This window comes from Rhinolophus sinicus, chromosome 1 (assembly GCF_057876585.1).
Source record: "Rhinolophus sinicus isolate RSI-liver-muscle chromosome 1, RSI-T2T, whole genome shotgun sequence".
In the NCBI taxonomy this organism is placed as follows: domain Eukaryota; kingdom Metazoa; phylum Chordata; class Mammalia; order Chiroptera; family Rhinolophidae; genus Rhinolophus; species Rhinolophus sinicus.
Genome location: NC_142501.1, coordinates 92114270 through 92140177, shown reverse-complemented (window position 1 = coordinate 92140177; position 25908 = coordinate 92114270). Strand labels below are relative to the sequence as shown.

Genomic DNA, 25908 nt, shown 5'->3' with positions numbered 1-25908 from the left:
AATGCTCACAGCACTGGGGTTGCCGATTCGATCCCCACATGAGCCAGTGTGAGCTGCACACTCCACAACTAGATTGAAACAACTACCTAACTTAGAGCTGATGGGTCCTGAAAAAACACACTTAAAATAAATAAAAGCTTTTTTTTTTTTAATCATCCTTTTTTTTTTACTTTCACACAGCAACTCTCTCTAATATTAACTGAATTTCCTAAGACTTCCTCAAGAAAAGAAAATGAAGTGATTGGCAGGCAGGAGTCTATTAATAAATTAGCTTTCTTATGATGAACTAATAGTGGCATTCTTATATATGTTTGGTTAAAATAAATCAGTTCAACAGAATAATTCCTAGGCTGAACGAATAAAAGTTGGATCCTAATCCCCCGTTTATGAAGAATCTGGAGCAGAGAAAAAGTGGGACAACCACAAAGGCTGCTCTCTTTATTCGACTTAACACCTTGAAAACTCAGATGTGAAGTAAAGCCATAAAACTAAGGATAAGGGTAACCTGTTTTAAAACGCCTCTTTTATGTTTTGTCTGAAGAAGCTTACAAAATGCTTAACTTATAAACTCCAGCGAACACAGTTAAAAGAGCCGAAGCTTTAGATTCAGAGGCATAGAAGCAATGGCCTATTGACTTCAACCAACACACATTACACATTTCAAAAGAATTTTGGACGATGGAAGAATATTGGACGGGGAGTCTAGAGATCTGGGTTTCAGGCCCCAATGGTCTAGGTTTACTTGCTACCAAATCCTCTATTTCCTTGTACCCTTGATTGTTTATTTTAGCTACGCTGAACATTTTATAGGTTAAGACACCAGCATATCCCAATGTATACTCAGTCCATGTTAGCTATTATTATTACCACGATTCTCTGAAAGCATCATGTTATCTTACTTCTGAGTCTTCACATCTGCTCTTGCCTTTCTCTTGGCCAACTCTGAAACTCCAGTTCTGCCTCCCCAGATCCCCACCTGCAGAAGAGCTGCTCCCAACGTACCCTGTGCATACAGGCACCCAGTACCACAAATGTACTCGTATTTGTCTGTCTTTCCAACTAGACTGTAAGCTGCTTACGGGTAAAAAACATGTCTTATCTCTGTATTCCTATAATGCCAGCACACGGTAAAGAAACTAAAGCCATCTGCAGAAAGAACAAACGCATGTGTGCATCTACTAAAGCAAATGACTTGTGGTCAGGTGGACACTGACATTCTAGGAACCCAGTTTGGGGACCTAAAAGACAGTTGGCACTATCTAACAGAAATTAGGAAGTCAGAAGGAAAAGCTGGTAGGGGCGGGGAGTGGGCTAAATTAGTTTAATTTGGAACAGTTAAAGGTCCAATTAATAAAGAGGCCAGTACTAAGATGATGGTTTTAGAAGTCACCTTTGTGAAAATATTGTTGAAGTCCAGGGTGGCTGAGATACATGGGCAAGTTTAGGATGTGTTTCCCAGGATTTACTGCATTACACCAGCTGAGTACTATGACAAAGGAAGGACAGGGCAATAGAATTACTATTTATTGTGTAGTAACGACATGTTAGACACTGTACTAACTGCGTTTATGAATTAAAAATCAAATCCTCACAACAACCTTCTGAAAAGAGTGTTTCTAGCTCCAATTTATAGCGTGGAAATCCAGATGAAGTGCGGTAAATGAAGAAATTGAAGCTAAAAGGAAGCTACATAACTCTAAGTAGTACCTTGGTTCCCAACCTAATGAGATTATCTTACATGTAGGTGCTACTATTTTTTAAATACATGTACCATGTTTCCCAGGAAATAAGACTTAACCGGACAATTAGCTCTAATGCGTCAAAAATTAATATAAGACCCGGTCTTATTTTACTATAATAGTAACAGTAAAATAAGACCAGGTCTTATATTAATTTTTGCTCCAAAAGACACACGAGAGCTGATTGTCCGGCTAGGTCTTATTTTTGGGGAAACATGGCAGGTGCTGTAGGGATTTACAAAATACAAATCAAGATGAACTAAATTCATAGTTAATTTCGATCAAGTATTTTTTCAAACTAATATTAAAAATAGGACTATCATGCCGGGAATCTGCTAAATGTTTCTCATATTTAAAGGAGGAAAGGAGTCATTTCTAGCCCAGCAATTTTACTCCAGGTATATAGCAACAATAGAATGAAATGTGGTACAAATGTCAAACAAAGAAATACTATAGAGCTATGAAAATGAACAATCTCCAGCTACACTAAGTAAACACATCAATTTCACAAATGTGAAAAAACTCACAAGAGTATGTACTGAACGGTACTTTATATAAACAAAACCAGACGAAACCACTCTGTGCCACTGGAAATCAGGATAATGGTTACCTTTGGGAGAGAAGAATAGGCAGTGACTACCGGGAGGCTGTGTGTGGGGGTTGGGGGACCTCTGGGAGTGTGGGTTACACAGGTGTGTCCAACCGGCACAGTATCCACTTATGACATGTGCACTTTTCTGTGTGCTTATTATACTTCAATAAGGTTTTTGTTGTTCCTTCTTGTAAGGACCCTCCCACACAAAAAAAAAGCTGGGAAATGATGACGTAGGAGAGATCAGGGATTCAAATCCAGGTCTCTCTGAACCCAAAATCCTGCTGTGTCCTTTGTAAAGCATGTGTCTGGGAAGTGTCGTGCAGGAGACCCTGCTCGCTGCGCCATTTGTCGTGGGGGGCGGCCTGCGGGGTCTCTGCTCCCGCTCCCCATACAAGAACGCAGGACATGGTGAGGCCAAAAAGGAACACCCACGGAGCCATAGGCAGGGGAGTCATACCACTATATTCTCTCTGGCGGCACTATACTCTCACTGGAGGCTGGATCCACACTGTCCGCAAACCGCCATCCACGCTTGCCAGCCCAGCCGCCATCCTCTTGCTAGCCCCCATTCTTCTTTCTCTCCTCTCCTCTCTCCTAGCGTAGCCACAGCAGTTATATTAGTGACCAATGGCTCACTGGTTACAGCTGACGGCCAACTAGCCACAGCTGATGGCCATGCAATCACAGTTGATGGCCATTTACTACCTGAGCCAGCACCTGTCTATGTGAGGCCGAGAGCCTGGAAACTACTTTCTGGGGCTCTGCCCCCACAGGAAGTTTTTAATATTTTAACCGTTTTAAATAAAACAGAACTAATTACTGTAGGCACTTGTTATTAAACAAGAATGAACATATTCATCTTGTGAAGCTTTAAAAAAATACGTATGTCCAGGATCCAAAGATTCTGGTTCAGGAGGTCTGGAATGAAATTCTCACATTTGTACTTAGCTTCTTTAAAGGGCCACAGGTGATCAGATAATAAACTCCTAATAGATTCACTGACTTAAAGGAACCTGCTGGTAACTAACTACCTTTAAACCTTATTTTTACAAATGCAAAATTTCACTTAATTTGTTATAATTTTAAAAAGACATCCCTGTTGCCTTTCCTATTACACTTTTATCCCATGCACAACTGGCATTTAATGCAACTAGGGAGCCTAAGGAAACCACCATATTATTCTAAAAGCCTATGCAACCTAGTTCAGTTCTCTATCTTAAAAAGAGGGGAAAAAATACTCAAAGAAAATGATGCAAAACCATTAGAAATGTGAAGGACTTCACCAAGCTACATTGGGTTTATTTACTTTCAAAATAAACAGAAAATCCATTAGAAGGTTAGAATGTATCTAAGAAGCAAAATTAACCTGGCTTACCAGAAAATGAGGTGTGCTACAATTCCTCCGAAAAACAAGTACCAATGGTTGAATCTAACCTCTGGGCTCAACATGAACCCCCAGGGGCAGGGTTTGGAATTGAGAAACATGAAGTCAGTCTGGTGCCAAGTGTCACAGAGGCAGCTCTGTTCGGCAGAAAGAGCAGTCAGGAGATTTAGCACATGGCCTCATTTAGCCACGTGACCTTACACAAATACTCTAAGCTTTCTAAATCCTACTTTCACCCACTTTCAAAAAGAGGTATCTGTTCTTCCTATTTCAGAGTGCAGTTTTGAGAAGCAAATGAGATAGTATCTATGAAAGTGCTACATACAAATTTAAGGCATTACTAGAATCATTTAGAAGGATACACTCTACTTGCTAACAGTTCAGATAGTTCTACTTCAAAACTGCAAATTAGAAGAAATGAATCCTTTCTCTAAAAACAAACAAAAAATCAGTATATGGAACTCTTCAAGTCACTTGATGAAATTAATACTATGTCTTTAATTTTGGTCTCAAAATTGCAGTTTTTTTTAACTCTATCCCCTTCTTTTCTAGCTCCCGTGATTATTCTACACTAAAAACCCTGAAATCAGCAGCAAGGGGACAGTACTGTATATAGATTAAATGTAGAACAGAAGTTGCAATGAATAGAGAGGACAGGCCAAGGAAGAACCAGAGGAAGCAGAAGAAAAGCTTTCATTGCTTAAATGACCCAATATGCTTTGGGGAACAACCAGCATCAAACTCAGCACCGAGAATTTATTACATGAAGTATAATAACCTGTGTAAAGATCCTGGGGTAGGGAATGCTTTTTTTCCTTTAGAAATTGTTGCTAATTATATATTATTAACATTCTCAATTATTTACTCACAGAGCAACACAATTCCCCTCCAGGTTGGTGTCTTTGGACCCAGCCACTTGACTACTTTGTCCAATGGAAGGTAAGCAGGTATAACACACCACATATGAGCAAAAACTTTAAATGCATCAAATATATGGTGATGGAAGGAGAACTGACTCTGGGTGGTGAACACACAATGGGATTTATAGATGATGTAATACAGAATTGTACACCTGAAATCTATGTAATTTTACTAACAATTGTCACCCCAATAAATTAAAAAAAAAAAACAAAAAACTTTAAATCCAAATGTGTCATGTGGCTTGTTCTCTGGGGATTTTGCAATCTGCCGTGAGAACACATCCCAGGCAGCCTCCTTCAGCATGGGTCCCAGAACGAGACAACACGTGGAGCTGATCTGCAACAGAACAGCCACTGAGAACAACCACATCTGACCTACAGCCCTCGCGTAATGTCTACTGTGAGTGACTGGGCTTTCAGCGCAGTCATTCCTGCAGCCAAGGTTAACTAACCGGAAAAGAGCTTTTCCGGTACACTAACATTTAACTATTACATAACTCTAAATTTCAGTCTATACGTCTATAAATTATATTAAGTACAATTTTATCTTCTGCTTTTTAATTTTAATATTATTTAATATGCATATTATGAACATTTTTAGAGATCAAAAGTTACCAGAACATGTGCACTGAAGGTAGTTGTTTTATAATTCATAATTAACATTTTGATATTTAAAACACCAGGAAAAGCAAGCAAAGCATGGATTCCCAGCACAAGCCCCCAAAATCCAGGAAAGACTGTCCACAAATCTAGACTTAGAAAATACTCAGCCTTGACACCCTCCACTTTTAGTCTTAGCAAGTATTCTGCTTGTAATCCAAAAATACTCCCAAAATAAATACTTACATCTATACATTTGCCATCAGTAGACTACAAAATGTCCTCATTTAAGAAGGAATGAGCAAAACATTGAAGGTTTTATGCAAGTCTAATTGTTATGATTCTGCATGGAAACCAGAAAGTTCTAAGAATTTCAGCACATTGGAAACACACTTGGAAACCGTTCACTCGTCTGAAACAGCTTTTCTATGACAGAGAAGAAACTGCTTCCTACACAGCCATGAACACTTGCACCCGGTATTCACAATGTGAGCTACTCCAGTGGCTTCTGTTTCCACCTCGCTACCAAAATAGGTCTCGCTAAGTTCACCAGTGACCACCATGTTGCCAGACCAATGGTCACTCTTCTCTCCTTTTCCTCCTTGACCTTTTAGCAACACTAGACACAAACTACAGCCCCCTCCCCTCCTTCTTGACATACTCCTTGCATTTTGTGATATTACATTTCCTCCTATCTCACAGGCTTCTCTTTCTTAGCTTCCTCTACTTGCTTTCTCTCCTTGAAATGCCCAGTGAATGCTGCTGGTTGGTGCTCTTCAGGCAGGGTCCTAGGGCCCTTCTCCTATCTGTCTCTCTTCAATCTTCCCCTCTTAACCATTTCAATAGTTTTAAATATCATCTATATTGAGGCTACTTTGTAAGTGATTATCTCCAGCACAGACCTCTCTGGAATACCACGCTTACACCCAACTACCTTCCTGACATACCCACTAAGCTGTCTCACAGGTATTTCATATTTAACATGGCCCAAAGCAAACTCTTGATTCCCCCCAGCTGAGCTAAACTGCTTCATCTTCCAATTCATTCTCTCTGGTGTTTCCCATCTCAAAACACAGTACCATCCCTCCATCAATCCAACTAGTCACATCATACCTCAGAGTCATTCTTCTCCCTTCTTTCTCCCTTAACCATCACATCCAATCCATCAGCAAACTGTGTCAATTCTACTTCCAAAGCATAGCTCAAATACCCCGGGGGTGCCAAAAAAATGTATACAAATGGACACTTTGGTCAACGTTGCTCAAGCAGTAGTTTGCCGTAATCAGAAGTGTCTGGACGCTGATGGTAACCACTTTGAGCACCTCTTGTAATTGCAGAAGTCAAACATGATTTGTATTCATCTTTTGTTATCGGTATATATTGAGTATTACAAATTTTAATACAGTTTTCCTTTCTTAAAATGTGTATACAGTGGTACCCTCTGCATATCTGTATGAAACTAAACAATTTCATCAAATAACATAATTTATTTAAATGTACATTATATGCATTTAGCACAATAATCTTTATTCTTTCTACTGTTTAATTTTTTAAACACTGCTTGTAGTACCAAAGATAATTTCACAGACCACTAGTGGGGACCACCTACAGTGTGGGAAACACTGTACTAGAGCCACAACATTGAACACATGCTAAGTAATTTCAAGGTTCCAAAGCACATAGCAAAACATCTACACCAATGACTTTCGGGTGCTATTCACAGGTATTTAGACCTTTGCTCTCTCTAGGTACAGTTGTGAATAACTTAAAAGCTGCTCTTTTCTCTGAGATGTGAAAGGAGAGTTTAAAATCTACCGTCTGTTTCCAGAACTGTACTGAATTCCAAGGTATGCACTAGAGATAAACCATATCTGCAGTAGTTCCAGCATGTAAACAGAATTTGTCCAAAAATATAAATTATCATTTATATTGTTGAAGGAAGCCCCGGTTGGAACCCCCATAATAGAGGCTTAGAACATCCCACCCAGTTCCCAGTTTTATTTTATTTATTTATTTTTTTTAAGGAGGGTGCAGCTCACAGTGGCCCATGCGGGGATTGAACCGGTGACCTTAGTGCTACCAGCACCATGCTCTCACCGACTGAGCTAACCGGCCACCCCAGAGGTTCCCAATTTTAGAAAATCACCCTGAAACTTATGATTAATACCCTTAGGCTTACTGATCACAATCTCTATGGTCTAGCATTCTTTCCAGGCTACTCCCATCATTGTTCCTGGGTTGCTGTGCTGACGCCACCAGAGAGCCACACTGTCACAGAGAAGGCTCCATGCAGACCCCAGGGACCCTCACATAGCCTTTAGAGGAACGCCCAGATTTTCCCTTAAATACCCCAAGCCGGTCTGAGAATGTTACGGCAGTTTTGAAGGTGTGAACCACTGCCTTCTCAGCCCACCGGTGCTCCGACCGCACACAGCGCTCCGACATATAATGCTTACCCCGCAGCGCAGCCCACCTCCTGTGTGGAGCAGCACAGGGAGCGCGCCCCGGACTCAGCTGCCCTTTGGTTTCAATGTCGTCACTAAAGCGCTACAGGACCCATTTCCTGGCTCAACAAGATAAAGCACATTAGGTATGATTTTAAGTGTCAACAGAAAAGGCCTAACTATGAAATCAAATAATACCTAGCTGACTTAAGAATACGAGACTTCAAATTATATTAAACAAAAACTACAAACGTGCTCAAGGTTCCTTTTCAAAACCCCACCTCTCTCCAGCCACAGTCTCAGAAATTTTTGTTTTAAATTTTTGTTTACCATCCTGCCACTTCAACTTACTTTTTTATGATGGCAAGAGAGAACAGACGCCTCTAAAATGGGCGCCAAGTCTCCTTGGTGGTTGTCATTGTCACCCGTCCTAGTGCCATCAAGTTGGTGTCCTTTTCTGAGCCGTATGTCGGGCTCTGGAGTCCTGCTCCACTCCAGGCGGTTTTCCGCTGTCTCATTCATGGGATACACAAGCCTTTCTTACAGAGAGGGCTGTCTTTCTGTCCCTTCTTTCTGGGAGGATGGGCTTTCAGGAGAGAGATGACCCTAAGAAGAGGAAGGTTTTAAATTAACATATTTTAAATAAACACATTAAACAAGTGCTGGGGGGAGACACAGTTTACACTATTATAACACTCAAATAATAAAATACTCGGCACTCATTAATAACAAAATAATGATGTATAAAAAACCCTGTATTTACTGATAGAAAAGACTGTCAAATCTATTTTTAAATGAAAAGGTCAGGGTTAAGACAACATGTATATATTATATAGTATATATACTATATTACATAGATGTATAATCGTATATGTACACAGAATAATTATTTGAAAATATTCAAAATTGTGCTCTTGGTAGGAAAATGTGTAGGAAATAAACCTAGGGTCTGGAGTGAGAAAAAAAATTTACTTTTCATTTTGTTCTACCTGCATATTTTTGCCATATACCACATATTGCTTTTTCAATTATAAACATACCTAACTGCAGAAAGAATATAGGTGGATTTTACGCATTATAGCTGGGTTTTACATATCCAATCTCATTTAAACATCATAATGACCCAATAGGGTATTTTCATTTCTACTTCACAGGTGAAGAAACCAAAATTCACCATACTTTGCATGAAATAAATAGGACAAAATCTCTGACTTATATAGCCTATATTATTGGTAATGCTTTGCATTTAAACTGTTTAATGTCTGACATTTCAATAGAAACTCAGGACCAGAGCACACTTTTACATCCCTGTGAGTTCCCAGAAAGTGCTATGCACGTAAATGTTTAATATTTGATAGATATTCAAATGTTCTTAAGTGGTAAAAACACTTTCACAAATCATCACTCTCTCTCTAAACTGGACGGCAGTAAGTTCCCTAGAAGTTCAATATTTCAAGTCCTTGACCTTCTATCTCGTAACTCATAGCACAAAAGCTTATTTTAGACATTTAGTTCCATACCCAAATAAGGTGATTATCACAGGCAATCCAACTAGAAATACTAAAACAGGAAGAAGCCAGGGTACATGTTATGCTCATAAATCCCATGAGATTCAAAGTTCTTACTAGGGGAAAAGAGCAGGGCAAAGTGGGAGGGCCTGGATACCATAAAAGAAGACAAAAGGTGTATTTAGTGTTCACATATATGGGCACACAAAACTAAGAATTAATTAGCCCAAGAATTCTAATTAAACTAAGAATGAGTCTTAGTTTCATAAATCATGTGAGTTTGCTGCAGGATTTCCCTAACGGTTTTCAAACATTTTTGGAGCAATAACACACACAAAACTTTAAAGATTACCAAACCTGGCACGTGCATATCACATAAGGGCCTGAGAAAATGTATTATAATAAATACTGAGATTATAAACTATGCTATTAATACCCAATTCTGAAAGAGGAAACAATGCCAATGATATCTACCCATCTACTCACCGCTCACAAAGCTATTTCACACACACCATTTCTTTTTGTTTCAGCGAAGAGGGTGCTAACATTTATTGTGGCTCTACAAAGTTAAATTCTGTACCACAGAATTTACATGTGGGATCTCACATAATCCTTACATATAGCTTTCTGAGGTATTTTACTTCCCATTTTACAGATGTAGAAAGTGAGGCTCAGAGATCAAGTAACTTATTCAAGGCTATCAGTCTATGAAGAGGAGCAGGCTGGGATTTATACCCAGATCTTTCTGGCCCTCGTGAAGTTCACATGCTTTCTACTCAAAAAAATTAAGACTGGGGGGGGGGGGGGGGACCTTGAACCTGTGGACCCAAAAGGGAAGGGGTGCTGTAATAAAACTGACAAGTCTAGTGATGGAAAGTAACTTCACAGGGTAATATGATCATAAATTCCTATCTGGGCAGGCCATGGTGGGGAGTCACGCCACAGGCATATAACTCCTGCAGTAAGAGGTTTATATTTGCCTCAGGCAGCCCTGTCCATCGTTTCTGTGCATCCAGGTTAACACAAGATAGTATTTTTATTTATTTATTTATTTATTTATTTATTTATTTATTTATTTATTTATTTTTAAGGAGGGCAGAGCTCACAGTGGCCCATACGGGGATCGAACCATCAACCTTGGTGTTATCAGCACCACGCTCTAACTGAGCTAACCGGCCACCCCTGGTTAATACACCTTTGAAATGCCAGAAGTAATTCTCTTTTCCAGACCTCTCAAAGAGCACGTAACCTTGTTAACTATCCTGTAGCTTGCTTTCTCCCACCTTCACATAATCTTTATCTTTCAGTTTCCTCCTTAATTCTAAAGGTATTTTTAAAAATGTCATTTTCTGGGGTATCTGAGATCTTGCTTCCCTGCAACTGTCACCAATTTTGCTTAAATAAACTCATAAAAATTCTCTACAGGTTTGGACGTTTCTTACGTGGAAAACCCTAAAGCCATTTGATTTACATGGCAAGTAAACTAGAGAATCAGAATCTCCAAAGTAGCAAATAGAATAAAGCGCTCTGCAAAGTAGCCTTGAAATAGGACCACACTGAACTTTCTCGTAGGCAGGAGCTGTGTGTGGAGGAGTGTTGCTCACTTACGAGAATGCAAATGGAATGCTCCGTTAGAAACAAAAAGCAAATGACAAGAAATTAAAATTTTCCCAAAGAATTTGTAAAAGGTTCTCCTTAAGATAAAAAGAAATTTAAAAAATTAATTTCCAGGAAAGGCCTGTGATCAACATACTCATATAGTCCTATCAACGTTTTCTAAATTTACAAGTACAATAAAAGAAGAATGAACAAAAACAAAGCACTGTAAAATCTTCAATCAAACAAACTGAATTATATTCACCATTTTACATATACTAAAGCAGGAAGGCCTTTCAATGTATTTTAGTTTCAACAGACTTGTTTAAGGGAAAAGCATGTCAACCCTCAGTTTCCCAAAGATTTAACAAAAAAAAAACACCCCAATCCCAGAACACAGGGGAGAACTGTAATTTACTATATATTTTAGTTTATCTGCATTCTCTCTAATGATAATGATAAAATGAATTCCTACTAGGATGCAATGCACTGAAATCCAGAGCAATCAATTCTAAGAGTCTAAGGTAAAGTTATCAGTAAGGTAAGGATGTCCTTTATCACCATTATTTAACTCTGTCCTGGAGGTTTTAGATAATTAAACAAAAGGAAAAAATGAGGCGTACAAAACTGTAATATTTACAGAATATATGACACTTTAGCTATAACATCCAAAAGAATCAACTGGGAAAAAAAAAACATCACAACAAGAAAATTCATCAAAGTGATTAGGTATAAAATTAATATATGAATATCAACAGCCTTCATCCAAAAAGCCCACAATATTTGTTTGTTATGGAAGAAACTAATACTTCACAATGGGGGGGGGAGATGAAACACTTCAAAACAAACCTTAAAATTATCTATAAAAACTCCTATGACTATTAAGTGAGTTCAGCAAGGTCAACAGAACAGGGAACACTTGAATATCACTCACATTTCTACATAGTAACAATAAACATGTGGAAACAAATTTAAAACAATACCATTTACAATTACTCCAAATAAATTTAAATAATTAAGTATACACTTAAAATATGTATAGAATCTGTGTGCTGAAAATTACAAAAATGCTAATGAAAGAAATCAAAGATCTAAACAAATAGCAACATATATTCATGGACTGAAAGACTTAATATAATAAAGATGTCAATTCTTCCCAAATTATTCTATAGGTTTAAAGCAATTCCAAGACATTAGCAAGGATTTTTATAGATAAAGACAAGTTCATTCTAACATTTATATGGGAGGCCCAGGCCCAGAAAAGCTAAAACAATCTTGAAAAATGATGAAGTGGAAAGAATCCCTCCATCTAACATGAAGGCCTATTACATAACTACAGTAGACAAGACGATGTGGTATCAGCACAGGAAAAGACACACAGACTGACAGAACAGAAGACAGAACCAAACAACACACACAAATATGCCCAGCCCTTACTTTATAAACATGAAAAAAAGAAGCAAATGGGGCTGGAACAACTGAACATCCATAGCATGTAGAGGAAGAAAAAGAAAAAGAAGAACCACCACCGCCACCTCCACCACCACCACCACCACCACCACCTGAACCCCACGTCCTATACGAAAATCATGGACTTGAATGTAAAATGCGAAACTATAAAACTTTTATTAAAAACATAGGAGAAAATCTTCAGGATCTAGAGCTACGCAAAGAGTACTGACACTTTACACCAAAAGCATGATCCACATAGGGAAAATGATAAATTGGACTTCATCAAAATTAACTTTACTGTGAAACACTCTAAGAAGTTAAAAAGACAAGTTGCAGACAGAGAAATATTTGTAAATCACACACCCAACAAATGACTATTATCTAAACTATATAAAGAACTCTCAAAAAAAAAAAACCTCAAAATTCAATAGTAAAAAAACTAATACTCCAATTAGAAAATGAACAAACGACATGAACAGACATTTCACCAACAGAGGATATACAGATGGCAAATAATCACAAGAAAATAGGTTCAACATCATTTGCTGTTAGGGAAATGCAAATTAAAATCACAATGACCTATCACTACAAACCTACTCCAAACAGCTAAAATAAAAAACAGTTAACAGGAGAATGACTTCTGCTATGACAGTGTGAGGAGCTTGCTGACCCAGCTCCCTCAGTGAAATTGATGAAAACTATTTTTTTTAATTATTTATAAGTCTCTGTACACCTGAAATCTATGTAATTTTACTAACAATTGTCACCCCAATAAATTAAAAAAAAAAAGTCTCTGGAAACAGTCTTAAAAGTGAACATTCAAGAGTGTCTATGAAAATTCAGTAAGAAAGGCAAGAGTGTGTGGTATTAGAATGAGATGTGTCTCTTGCTCCCAGCGCCCTCCCAACTCCAAGGCTCAGGACTCCACACCAGACCCTGGCAGCCAGAAACGGGGCTCCCTGACCCAAGCACTCAGATGGAGGCATCGCTTCCCTGCAGGAACAGTATGTCAGGACTTCCCGTTCTGCTAAGGCTAAGACCAAATGAGCAGTTTAGAAGTAGGGGCTCCCTTCTTCCTATCAGCCCCACTTGTGGAACTGAGGCGCATCCCTAACCAGGGAGCTGAGAATTCCAGGGTGCTGATCATTCCTGACCCCGTTCATGAGCTGGTGGTTCTATTATCGGGAGAAGCAAGCAGAGGACCTGAGGCCACTGCCCACTGCCTCACCAAGCACTCATCTCCTTGAGTGGAGCTGTCACTCAAAGAAACTTGTCACTGTCCCCATCCCCACATCTCTAGGGCCCTGGTTCAGAGATTTTTGCCTAGGGGAAGAAGAGGGGGTGGGAGCTGTGGCATCCAATCTCTTCCCAAAGGACTTGACTTTATTTGCAACACAGGGTGAATAAACTCAAGCCTAAAGAACAGTGGATGCTGCGGTGAGAGGTAATTGGGAGAGAACCAAGATACAAGCTAAACTTTCAGCAGGTTAGTTTGCAGAAAAGTACCAGGGAATAAAATGGCTGGTAGGAGCCCTCCTGGTGTCACAACAAAAATTAAACACTAACCTCAGAAACTATTCCTTCAAAGTAGCCAGAATTCGGTGGTATTAGTCTACAGAACAATTTATAGCCCAGAGCTTTCTTAAACTCAATACCGCAATCAGCTGGCAATTATTGGAGTTTAACAGCTGGGTGTGGCAAGGGAAAACAGAGCAAGAAAGCCCAGCCAAAAACATGACCATCCCACAGTGACTAAGGGCATATCCAAAACTGTACCTCCCAGAGGAACAATATCAGAAAGTGGATACTACCCCCTAGAGGGGAAACAGACTTTACTACCACAATACAATCAGTCACTAAACAAATTAACAAATAGCAATAACAAGCCCTGAAGGAGGGGTGCCAGTATACAGAGTTACTACAATGTATTACCTAAAATGTCCAATAGCCAAGAAAAACTTAGGAGGCATGCAAAGAAACAGGAAAGTATATCCATGGGGCATGGGGGGCGGGGCAAGTAACAAAGATAGTCAAAGGTACACAGTTCCGGCTACAAAATAAATAGTCCTGGGGACATAATATACAGCATGGTGACTACAGTCAATATTGTATCATATATGTGAAAGTTGCTAAGAGAATAAATCTTAAAAGTTCTCATCACAAGAAAAAAAATTTGTCACTACATGTGGGGGAAAAACAGGCAACATAAAATGCCTGTAAGACACACCATGTATTGGATTTATCAAAAAAGGATTTTAAAGCAGATTATAAACTTGTTCACAACTAAAGGAAACCATGACTACAGCAGTGATGGGAAGTATGATTAACAATGTCACATCAGACAGACAATTATCAACAAAGAAATTGGAAAAAAACAATCAAATGGAAATCATGGGGTTGAAAAGTAAAATAACCAAATTTTAAGATCAGTAGAAGGGATCAAGAGTAAAACGCAAAAGAAAGAATAAGCAAACGTGGGGACAGATTAATGAGATTATGCAAACCAAAGGCAGAGAAAAAAGAATGGATTAAAATGATGAGACCCTCAGAAGTATGTGGGAAAACACTAAGCACACCAACATCTGCATGATGAAAGCACCAAAAGCAAAGAGTAGAAAAAATATTCCAAAAAATAAAGGCAGAAAACTGCAAAATTACTGAAAATAAACTGTACATCCAGGAAATTCAATCAATTCCAACTAGAATAAAACTAAAGACATCCACACACACCTCATCTTAAAAAGGCTAAGTGAAACACCATGGAAAAATCCTAAAAGCAACAAGAAGAAAAGACTAGTTATTTATATAAGGGAACCCAGTTGACTTCTGAGCAGAAATGATGAGTCAGTAAAGAAGTAGTCAGATAACACACTCAAAGAGAAAAATAAAAAACAAAAAAAACCTGTTAACCAAGCATCTTATAATCCAGAAAAGCTATCTTTCAAAAACAGTGAAATAAAGACTTTCTCAAATTGGGGGAAGGGGGAGAATGAATGAAGTTGTTACTGGCAGACCTGTCTTAAAAGACATACTAGAGAATTCTAGGAAGATGGCAGAGTAGGGCACTCCAGGAATCTGTTTCCCCACCTAACAATCAGTAAGTGCACTGACAGAATCTGTCTGATGTAACAATTTTGGAAATCTGGAGTCTGCTGAAGGCTTGCCACTTCCAGGAGAAGTCTTGGACAGGAAATTGTTAAATTTGGTCAATTGCAGCTCTTAGCACAGGGGCGGCTGTCCATTCCCCAGCTCCAGCCCCTGGAAGGCCGCACTGCATCTGTTCCTGGAGCCACTTCACACAGCTTACAGGACCGAGGGTAGGTAAAATAACCCTGTCCTCCAGATAATGGGGATCTGTGCTCTGGCTGCTGCTTCTGATCCCTGAGGTGCAAACAGTAGGGCAGCCATTATTGTTACACCTCCCCTCACTGTTATAAGACCTTCCCCCTCCAAATGAGGTGACTTCCAAAAAACGTAAAGGGTAGATACTCTTTTTTTCCCTTTCATTTTTTACTTTTCCCCATTTAGAAGTCAGGCATTAAAGAATAGGATATTCAAAATAACTGCATATATGGGTAAAATTAGAAAGTGACAATGCAGTCCCAAAGAGGCTCGCAAAATTTATAAGAAGACATTAAGTTTGTACTCAGGCTGATCCTCACCAGAGACAGTGTGCAACAGTTTTTAAAAGGTAACAAAATAAACCACAATCCCTGGGGAAAAGCGAGAATCTGATTTCCAGAGTTATTATTATATTCAAATGTCCAGTGTTCAAAAACATCACAAGGCATGCAAAGAAACAGGAAACTATGGCCCATTCAAAAAAAAAAAAAAGTAAATTAACAGAAACTTGTGAAAAGCACTGAATGGCACATACGTTAGTCTAAGACTTTAAAACAACTGTCTTAAAGATGCTCAAAAAAATAAAGGAAGATGTGAAGAAAGTGAAGAAAACAATATGTGAACAAAAAATGGAAATATCAAAAGAGATAGAAAATCTTAAAAGAAATTCAGGAGATGGAACATACAATAACTGAAATAAATTCACTAAATGCACTAAAGAGATTCAAAGTAAGGTTTGAGCAGAGAGAAGAAAGTATCAGTGAACTTAATGATAGGAAATGGAAATTATTGAGGCTGAGAAACAGAAAGACGCAAACAGAGCCTAAAGGACCTACAGAACACCATTACGTGGACTAAAACATGCATCGTAGGAGTCTCAAAAAGAGAAGGGAGAGAAAAGTGAGCAAAGAGAATACGTGAAATAATAATGGCTGAAAACGTACCAAATTTAGTTAAAGACCTGGCTATAAACATGCAAGAAGCTCAACCAACTACATGTAAGATGAATTCAAAGACCTCACTGACACACACTTGAAACTTTCGAAAGACAAAGAGCAAACCTTGAAAGCAACAACACTGATACCACAGAAATAAAAAGGATCATAAAATTGTTCATACTATAAACAATTATATATCAACAAAGTGGATAACCTAAAATAAATGGATAAATTCTCAGAATCATACAACCTACCAAAAATAAAAGGAAGACTAAATAATGAAGATACAGAAAATCTGAACAGACTAATAACAAGGGGATTGCAACAATAATCAAACATCTTCCAACAAAGAAAACCCACAACCAAATGGTTTCACCGGTAAATTCTACCAAACATTCAGGAAAGAATACCAATTCTTCGCAAACTCTTCCCCCCAAAAACCTGAAGATGGAACATTTTCAAATTCATTTTACAAGGCACTATCCTAATACCAAAGCCAGACATGGGCACTACAAGAAAAGAAAATTACAGACTAATACCCCTAACAAATACAGATGCAAAAATCCTCAACAAAACACTAGCAAACCTAATTCAAGGGCACATTAAAGGAATCATATACTATGATGAGTTGGGAGTTATCCCTGGAATGGTTCAACATATGCAAATCAATAAATGTGATAAACCACATTAACAGAATCAATGTGATCATCATTCATATGATTGTAAGATCATCTCAAGAGATGCAGAGAAAGAATTTGATAAAATTCAATATCCTTTCATAACAAAAACATATTAGGTACAGAAAAAAATGTACCTCAGTTTAATAAAGCCATGCATGACAAGCCCGCAGCTAACATCATACTCAATGGTAAAAAGCTTAAAGCTTTACCTCTAAGATCAGGAACTAAACAAGGATGCCCATTCTCACCACTTACGTAGAACTGAAAGTCCTAGCTAGAGCACTTAAGCAAGAAAAAGAAATAAAAGGCATCCAAATCGGAAAATAAGTAAAACTGTTTCTATTTGCAGATGACATGGTCTTATATATAGAAAACCCAAAAGACTCCACCAAAAAACTGTTAAAACAAACTTAATAAATGTGCAGGATACAAAACCACACAAAAATCAGCTGAGTTTCTTCATACTAACAACAAACTATCTGGAAAAGATGAAGGGATGTTAAAGGAGAGAAGCAAATTCACAGTGAACGATACTGAATTTGTTTTTGGAAATGGAATTTGAAGTGACAGAAATGTTCAGCTGACACCAGGAAACACAAATCTGGAATTCAGAAGAGAATGAACTTGAAACTAGAACTGGGTATTACTACCATAAAATAGTAATACTAATATAACAACAACAGTGGACAAAATCCTTTTTTTACAAAGGTATATATAAATAGTAGGGAGGGCAAGGATCAAAGTGAAGAATCCAGGAGTATGTAAAATACTAAGTGGTGACGTCAGAACTGGACCCCTAGATTTCCTGACTCCCAGTCAAATGTACTAGCACCAGACTGCCTTCCTACTGGGAAATGTAAAATTCTCACTTCCTTAGACTTCACTTTCCTTTCAAATAACACAGTCATCCCTCAGTATCCACACGGGATTGGTTCCAGGACCCCTGCAGATACTATATCATGGGTGCTCAAGTCCCTTATATAAATATAAAATGAAATAGTATTTGTATATAATCTACACACATCTTCCCATATACTTTACATCATCTCTAGATTACTAAAAGTACCTAATACAACGCAAATACTATGTAAATAGTTCTTATACTGTATTGTTTAGAGAATAACAGAAAAAAAATCTGTACATGTTCAGTCCAGACACAACCACTATAGTAGGCCTAACTACACAGTACATGTCAGAAACAAGGTAACTTTTTTTTTAATGTTTTTGATCCGCCATTTGTTGAATCCCCAGGTGTAGAACCTGTAAAATCAGAGGGCCAACTACTAAATAAGTTAAACTTATCATGTTGCTTAAAAGCATTAAGGTTGTTCAAATGGTACCTCAAAAGCAATTTTCTCTATCTGAAGAAATTGCTAACTTAATTGTTTCACACTTCTGGTCTGAAAATCTACCTCTATTCCAGAAAAGGTATTTTTAAAAAATCAATAGTTTGTTCCATAAGAGAAAGGACTTCTGTTTTGTACACTGCTGAAACCCAAATTATAACAGATACACAGTACACATCCGATAAAGACTTCCTGAATGAATGATTAAATGTCCCATTTTCTAGGGGGCAAAAGGAAGAAAAAGGAATTAAAATTATTTATATCATACTTAATCATAGTTAAACTGGGCTGTTTGCCAACATAAATTATTACAATGTATTACTTCATATATTTTGTGATTTTAATTATGTTGCCCTCAATTTTAAAGGTAGGCAAAGCTATGGAAAACAGTATGGTGGTTCCTCAAAAAAATTAAAAATCGAATTACTATATGATCCAGGAATTCCACTTCTGGGTATACATTCAAAGGAACTGAAAGCAGTGCCTTGAGACATTTATATGCTCCCATTCATAACAGCATTATTCACAATTGCTAAAACATGAAAGCAACCCAAGTGTCTATCAATGGATGAATAGTTATATAAAATGTAGTCTATATAACAATATTACTCAGCCTCAAAAACGAAGGAAATTCCGATACAAGCTACAACCTGGATGAACCTCAAGGACATTATGCTAAGTGAAATAAGCCAGTCACACATGCAAAAATACTGTATGATTCCACTTATATGAGGTACTTAAAGTAGTCAAAATCTTAGAGACATAAAGTAGAATGGTGGTCGTCAGGGGCTGGGGGTAGAAGGGAATGGGGAGTTACTGTTTAATGGATACAGAGTTTCCGTTCTGCAAGATGAACAAATTCTGTAGATGAATAGTGGTGATGATTGCACAACATGAATGTTCAACATAGCTTTACACTTAAAAATGTTCAGCAGTAAATTTTATGTTGTGTGTATTTCATAATTTTTTAAATTGGGGGGGGGGCAATCCCAAACTTTCATACTATGTAATTCCATTCAAAAAAATGTCATGCTATATGAGTCCATGATTGTATAACATTCTTGAAATGATAAAAATATGGAAATAGAGAACAGATTAAAGGAAGGTATGGGAGTGGGAAGGAAGTGGATATGGCTGTAACACAGCACCGTAAAAGATCTTGGGGGTGATAGAAGTGTTACATATCTTGACTTTATCAATATCAGTATCATGGTTGCAATATAATAAGACTATGTATACACAGTCTTACAAGACTTTATCATTGGGAGAAACTAGGCAAGGGCTATGACGGATCTGTGCATTATTGCTTAGAATCACATGTGAACCTACAACTATCTCAAAATGAAAAGTTTAATTAAAAGGAAAAAAAGAGCATACAAATCCAGCTCCAGTTTTATACATAATACTCCACACCAAAAATTTCAATGCAAGGAATAGAAAACCATGCACATAGTTTCCCAATAAAACATACACATCACAATGCTAACAGCACGTGGGTACTAAAACTAATTTCAAAAAAAGCTCATTAACACATTTCACCAAATGACGATAAACAACAGTAGTGCTACCATAGGTTCCTCAGAAAGTTCAGCATAGAATTACCATGACTAGGCATTTCCTCGCTTAAGTAGGTATATACCCAAATTAACTGACAGCAGGGACTCCGATACTTGTACACCAATATTCCCAATAGCCAAACAGCACAAGCGTCCATGGACGATGAACAGATAAACAAAATGTGGTATAAACATACAATGGGGGGCCAGCTCGGTGGCTCAGGCAGTTAGAGCTCCATGCTCCTAACTCCGAAGGCTGCCGGTTCGATTCCCACATGGGCCAATGGGCTCTCAACCACAAGATTGCTGGTTCAACAACTTGAGTCCCGCAAGGGATGGTGGGCTCCGTCCCCTGCAATTAAGATTGAACACGGCACCTTGAGCTGAGCTGCCTCCCGGATGGCTCAGTTGGTTGGAGCGGGTCCTCTCAACCACAAGGTTGCTGGTTTGACTCCCACAAGAGATGGTGGGCTGCACCCCCTGCAACTAGCAATGGCAACTGGACCTGGAGCTGAGCTGCGCCCTCTACAACTAAGACTGAAAGGACAACAACTTGACTTGGAAAAAAGTCCTGGAAGTACACACTGTCCCCCAATAAAGTCCTGCTCCCCTTCCCCAATAAAAAATATATATATTATAAAAAAAAAAAAAACATACAATGGAGTATCATTCAGCTATAAAAGGGAACGAAGTTCAGATTGTTGCTACAACACTGAGAACAGGGATTAACAGAGTTGGGAACAGGGAGTAATGGGGAGTTATTGCTAATGGTTAGAGTTTTTGCTTTAGGTGACGGAAAAGTTTTAGAATAGATATCAGTGATGGTTATATAACATTGTGAATGCACTTAATGCTACTGAAACTGTAAACTTAAAAAAGGTCAAAATGGTAAACTTCATGATATGTGTATTACCATAAAAAAATAGTAATAGCAGCTACAACGTATTTAGTGCTTACTATATGCCAGACACTGTGTCTTTTAAATAATATACAAGACTCATTTAAAACCCTATGAAATGGGCACTATCAGAATCCCCATTTTATAGATGAGAAAGTAAAGCAAGACACAGTTTGAGTAACTAACACCAACTAGTAATTGGAGAGCAAGAATTTGAATCCAGTAAGTCTCATTCCTGGTGCTCTTAACCTATGCACTTCTATAATTTTATTAATATATGATTAATATCAGCAAAGAAGAGCTCAATTCATTAATACTTATTTGGGGAATAAAAAGAAAAAATTATTTTGAAACATCAAATTAACATTAAAATTGAGTGCATAACAGAGATAGAAATGTATTTCAAAACAGTTGCTGGGTCCACAGCTGGTAAAGAAAAAAGATAGCAAATTAAAGTTTTAAGAACTGTGAGGTCAGATAATCAAGGTTACATTTCAGGAAAATTTCCTATAGTACTATTTGCCTCTTTATCCAGTGAACTTTATGTTGATGTAAAAAATACATTCAGAAAAGTATAAAAAGTGCATGAAATTCAAAGTATAAATGATGTGTAACCAGCAAGAAACAACATTCTAGAACCCAGAGGACTCCCTCCCCCATCACTGTGGTTTTTTTAAGTGTTGACTTTAAGAGGCCAAACCCATTTCCTTGCCAGTTCATGTGACAGGAATCTTGCAGCTAGGTTCTCTAAAGACTGAAGCCAGTCAGGGTAACACATCTAGTACTTCTTTTAGTGATTAAAAAGGGGAAAAGTAGCTACGTAGTATTCAAAAGAAATTCAGGTACCTTTAATATTCTTGCTGGTCCTGTTGTCGAAATAAAATATTCCATCCTAAAAATATTCCCATTCTATTAGTAGTAGTTCAGATCTGTATCTACCATATTTTACTTCACATTGAAGTCTGAAATAAGAGGTAATAAGGAACACAATATACCGATACCTTCGTGTAGAACATTTTGTTTGTACCACTCAGGTTTCCAATCAAGGAAAAGCATGAACTTGATACCAGAAATCTCATTAATCATGCACCAACTTCAAACGCATACTTCAGTGTGGACTGACAGACTATACTGGAATAACTTCAGTACACAACTTTCAAGTCACCTTGAAATTAGCTACTTTTGCCTTAGTGGAAGCCAACAAAACCATTGGACATATTTTGCTGCCTATCCTCTGCCACTGAATAATCTAATTATATTAGGTTGGTGCAAAAGTAATTGCAGTTTTTGCAATTTTTTAACCTTTTAAACCGCAATTACTTTTGCACCAACCTAATAGAACTAGAAAGTGATGTCACTAGACTTAGACTACTACACCCCACTCACCGTGCACCAATCAGTAGGAAGGGACATGACACCTCCGGCCCTTAGAATTTTAAAACTTAACGTCCTAATTTTTAACAACTTCAAGGCAGAAGGCTTCTTGATTTGTAAAAGAGTTAATAATCTCTACTTCATTTGTGATTGTGAGGACTAAATAAACTAATGGAGATAAAGGACCAAGAATTAACTGAAATCATGCCTTGTAGAATGGAATCACCAGTGAGAAAGCCTACCCACACATTGAGCCCTGGACAGTTCAAATAGCAGTAGTCACATCTGAAGATTCCAAAGCTTCTGATCACAAAAAACACTAATGATAAACAGGTATTTTAAAATGTCAGCTTAATGTCATGACATCCTAAATTTCTGCATTTCCCTTTGGTTTTGGTTTGGAAGAAAGGAGGCACCCACATTATAAGAAAGAATTTGCAAAGTATAAATTTAACTTTTCAAATAAATGGCTGAAGCCTTAGCTCATAATCATATGATGAGCAGGAAAAGTATGGAAATAACAAAATCTACACAACCAATATTTAGTCTTCTTTCATTAAGTAATATGAAAAATTGAATCCAATGCATAATGATTTCAAAATATGTAGTGGGTTCAATTCTTTCTCTTACCAAATGTAATTCATGCAGTCATTCAAAACATTCTGAAAAGTCTCCAGGGAGGGCGATCTCCTACAAGGGCTTCTTCAAATGTTTAATAGCCCTTCAAGTCTAGAAATCACTGTGACTCCTTCAAAGGACATCATCGTTTCGTTCAGTTCTCTACAGAAATGGTGATATCCACTGATATGCTGCAAACCACTATTAATTCAAGGTTTGACTAATCCAGATTAAATAATTCTTACTCATTTAACGTTTCCATAAAGGATCCATTTTCTAATTTCTGCTCATTTCCTGGGGGCTTTACTAGAGTCTACCAAATTCTTTTCTATCCTAACTAGAGTAAGAAGTTCAGAATTAGATACAATATTACTAAATTTTTAAAATAATTACTTTACAATTATTACCATGTGATATATGATGCAAAATATACATGTAAAATATAAGACGAACACACTATTATTTAGTCACCTATAGTAAAGTTTCTTCCAAATTTCTTAATTTTTATTTGTATAATTTTCATTAACTATAATGAGTTAGCTTTTTTGTTTTAAATAATTAACTACATGATTTTTATTCTGTTTACTTATTGAAGTTTCTCATTTTACAAAAGAGGAAATCAAGAAAAGTAAAGATTCTCCCAAGGAATCTATGACAATTTACAGCTTATAAAGAATTTTCCACCCCAATAAATTTAATAAAATAAAATTTAAAAAAAAAAAAGAATTTTCATCTCTCTCCTCTTGTAATACTTTTAAAAACTCTAAGGTAGATGGGACCTGACTTGATGAAGTTCACGAAAGTTTAAGGGAAATTTTGGTATAATGAAAGTACCTTGTATGTAGTATCAAAGTAAATGAGTCTACAGGTTCCACTGCGATGGAAATTCTTGTTCTGTCATTTAACTTCCCTAGACTAAGCTCTCTCATGTCACAAGAGGAAAAATATCTGCCTCAATGCTTTAGAGAGGACCACGTAGATTACATAAAATACCTTAACCTGGAAGTGGCCAAGAGCCTGCAGAGCAACATGCCAACGTTTTATTATGACTGCTGCGACACGTATCTCACTCGTGACTCTCCATCTGTGAAAAGGGCACACTGCAGTGGTAGGAAACACCAAGAGAATGTGAAAGACTACTAGCAGAAATGGATGGAAGGGCAGGCTCAGAACCTGATGGACAGAACCATAGCATTTCAACAAGGAAAGACACCTCCTACTCCATTCTCTGTTCCTCCTCCTCCAGGGGCAATGATCCCACCTCCCCCCAGCCTCCTGGGTCCTCCTTGCCCTGGTATGATGCCAGCACCCCATATGGGGGGCCCTCCCATGATGCCAATGAAGGGCCCTCCTCCTCCTGGGATGATGCCTGGAATGATGCTCCTGGAATGAGGCCACCTACGGAAGGCCACATACCAATGATCCCGGGGGCCCCCAATCTCCCACCCATCCCATAATGGTACCCACTCAGCCTGGAACGACTGAACCAGACCTATCAAGACAGGGGAGCCTCTTTCCATCAGTTTTACATTACTTGTTGTACCTCACCAGGAAAGCATGGTGCTGCGATTCTGGGTGTTTTCTAACAGTATGACAAGGAAGACTCGCTCCCTCTTCCTATCAAAGAGAGAAAAGAATAGTTTGTGAGGGGGGCTGGGAGGACGAAAAAGCAATTTTCATTTGTATTGTGCAATGTGGAAATTGTCAACTGTTATTTAAAAAAAATATATATATCTTATACTTAACCTTTAGAATGCATTCAAATAACTGCATCCAAGCAAGTGTAAAACCAAGACTCAGATCTAGGCCTTACTTGTAAAAATATAACCATTTTTCTGCTTCCTTTTCACAAGAAAATTTCTCAAAGAGGAGTCTATAGTTGCCATCTCCACTCCCAAACCTCACATTCTCATTCCATCTCTCATCTCATACCTCTCTACAATCTAGCTTCTATTCCCACTGAGACCACAGTTGACAAGGTCACACCAATGAACTCCTTATTACCAAATCTAGAGGATACATATCATTCATTCCCAAATATTTACCGCTGGCTCTAACCTCTCACTGAACTCCCGGATACTGCTATAACTCCTAACCAAGAATAGAATCTCTTATCTACATGGATGTCTACCTGGCACCTCAAACTTAACAAACAGAACTCATGATTATCCCACCAAACCGGCTCTCCCCTCCGGTCTGACCTATTTCAATAAACTGCACTATCAATCTTCTAATAGCTCAAGTCCTCCTGAGAAAAGAGACACCATCTGTCTGTCTTCTTTACTCCTATATTCCCAGCACCTAAAACAGCAACTGGCACACAATAGATGTATTCAGTAAATATTTGCCAAAAAAATGAAAGAGGAATTTCTACTCATACTTCAAGAATAAGTTCAGGGGCAGAAATTAATTTCCCTGATCTCCCCAGGCTCCTGACACTAACTCCTTTCTTCTCATGTATTAATGTTTCTATTATACTACCTGCCAGAATTTATTGCATTTATCTGTTTACATGCCTGTCTTTCCTTCCTGAACTGTGCGAGTTCTTAGGGTCAGGAAGCCTTCTTTAGAATCAACGTTTTTGTCCACAACACCAAGCATGGTTTAGAATGCAAAGTAGGAGCTCAAAAACCTTTGCTGGAAAAAAAACAAAAACAAAAACAAAACCTTTGCTGGATGAGGACGAGGAACAAGGAGAACAGCTAATACGCACTTGAGTGCATATTACAAAGAACATTTCCCGTGGACTATCACTTTAATTCTTACAACAACCCTGGGAGATAGATAACAATTACTTCCTCCATCTTAGAAATGACGAAACACCGAGGTTATAAATACCTTGCCTGCGACAGGTGGCAACCTAATCCACCTAATCAACCTAGTCTGCCTAACACCCAAGTCAATGCTCTTTAAAACCC

General features: G+C 38.0%; 1 protein-coding gene and 1 pseudogene across 1 annotated transcript in view; one reads left to right on the top strand and one right to left on the bottom strand.

Annotated features, from left to right (window-relative positions):
- Positions 1 to 25908, bottom strand: part of ADIPOR2 (adiponectin receptor 2) — a 63623-nt gene that overhangs the window by 22992 nt on the left and 14723 nt on the right. The window contains exon 2 of the mRNA XM_019711300.3: positions 8034 to 8288. Coding sequence (XP_019566859.1) covers positions 8034 to 8204 — 171 coding nt within the window. The 5' untranslated portion in view covers positions 8205 to 8288. The remainder of the gene's footprint in view (positions 1 to 8033; positions 8289 to 25908) is intronic.
- Positions 23989 to 24584, top strand: LOC109434408 (U1 small nuclear ribonucleoprotein C pseudogene; annotated as a pseudogene).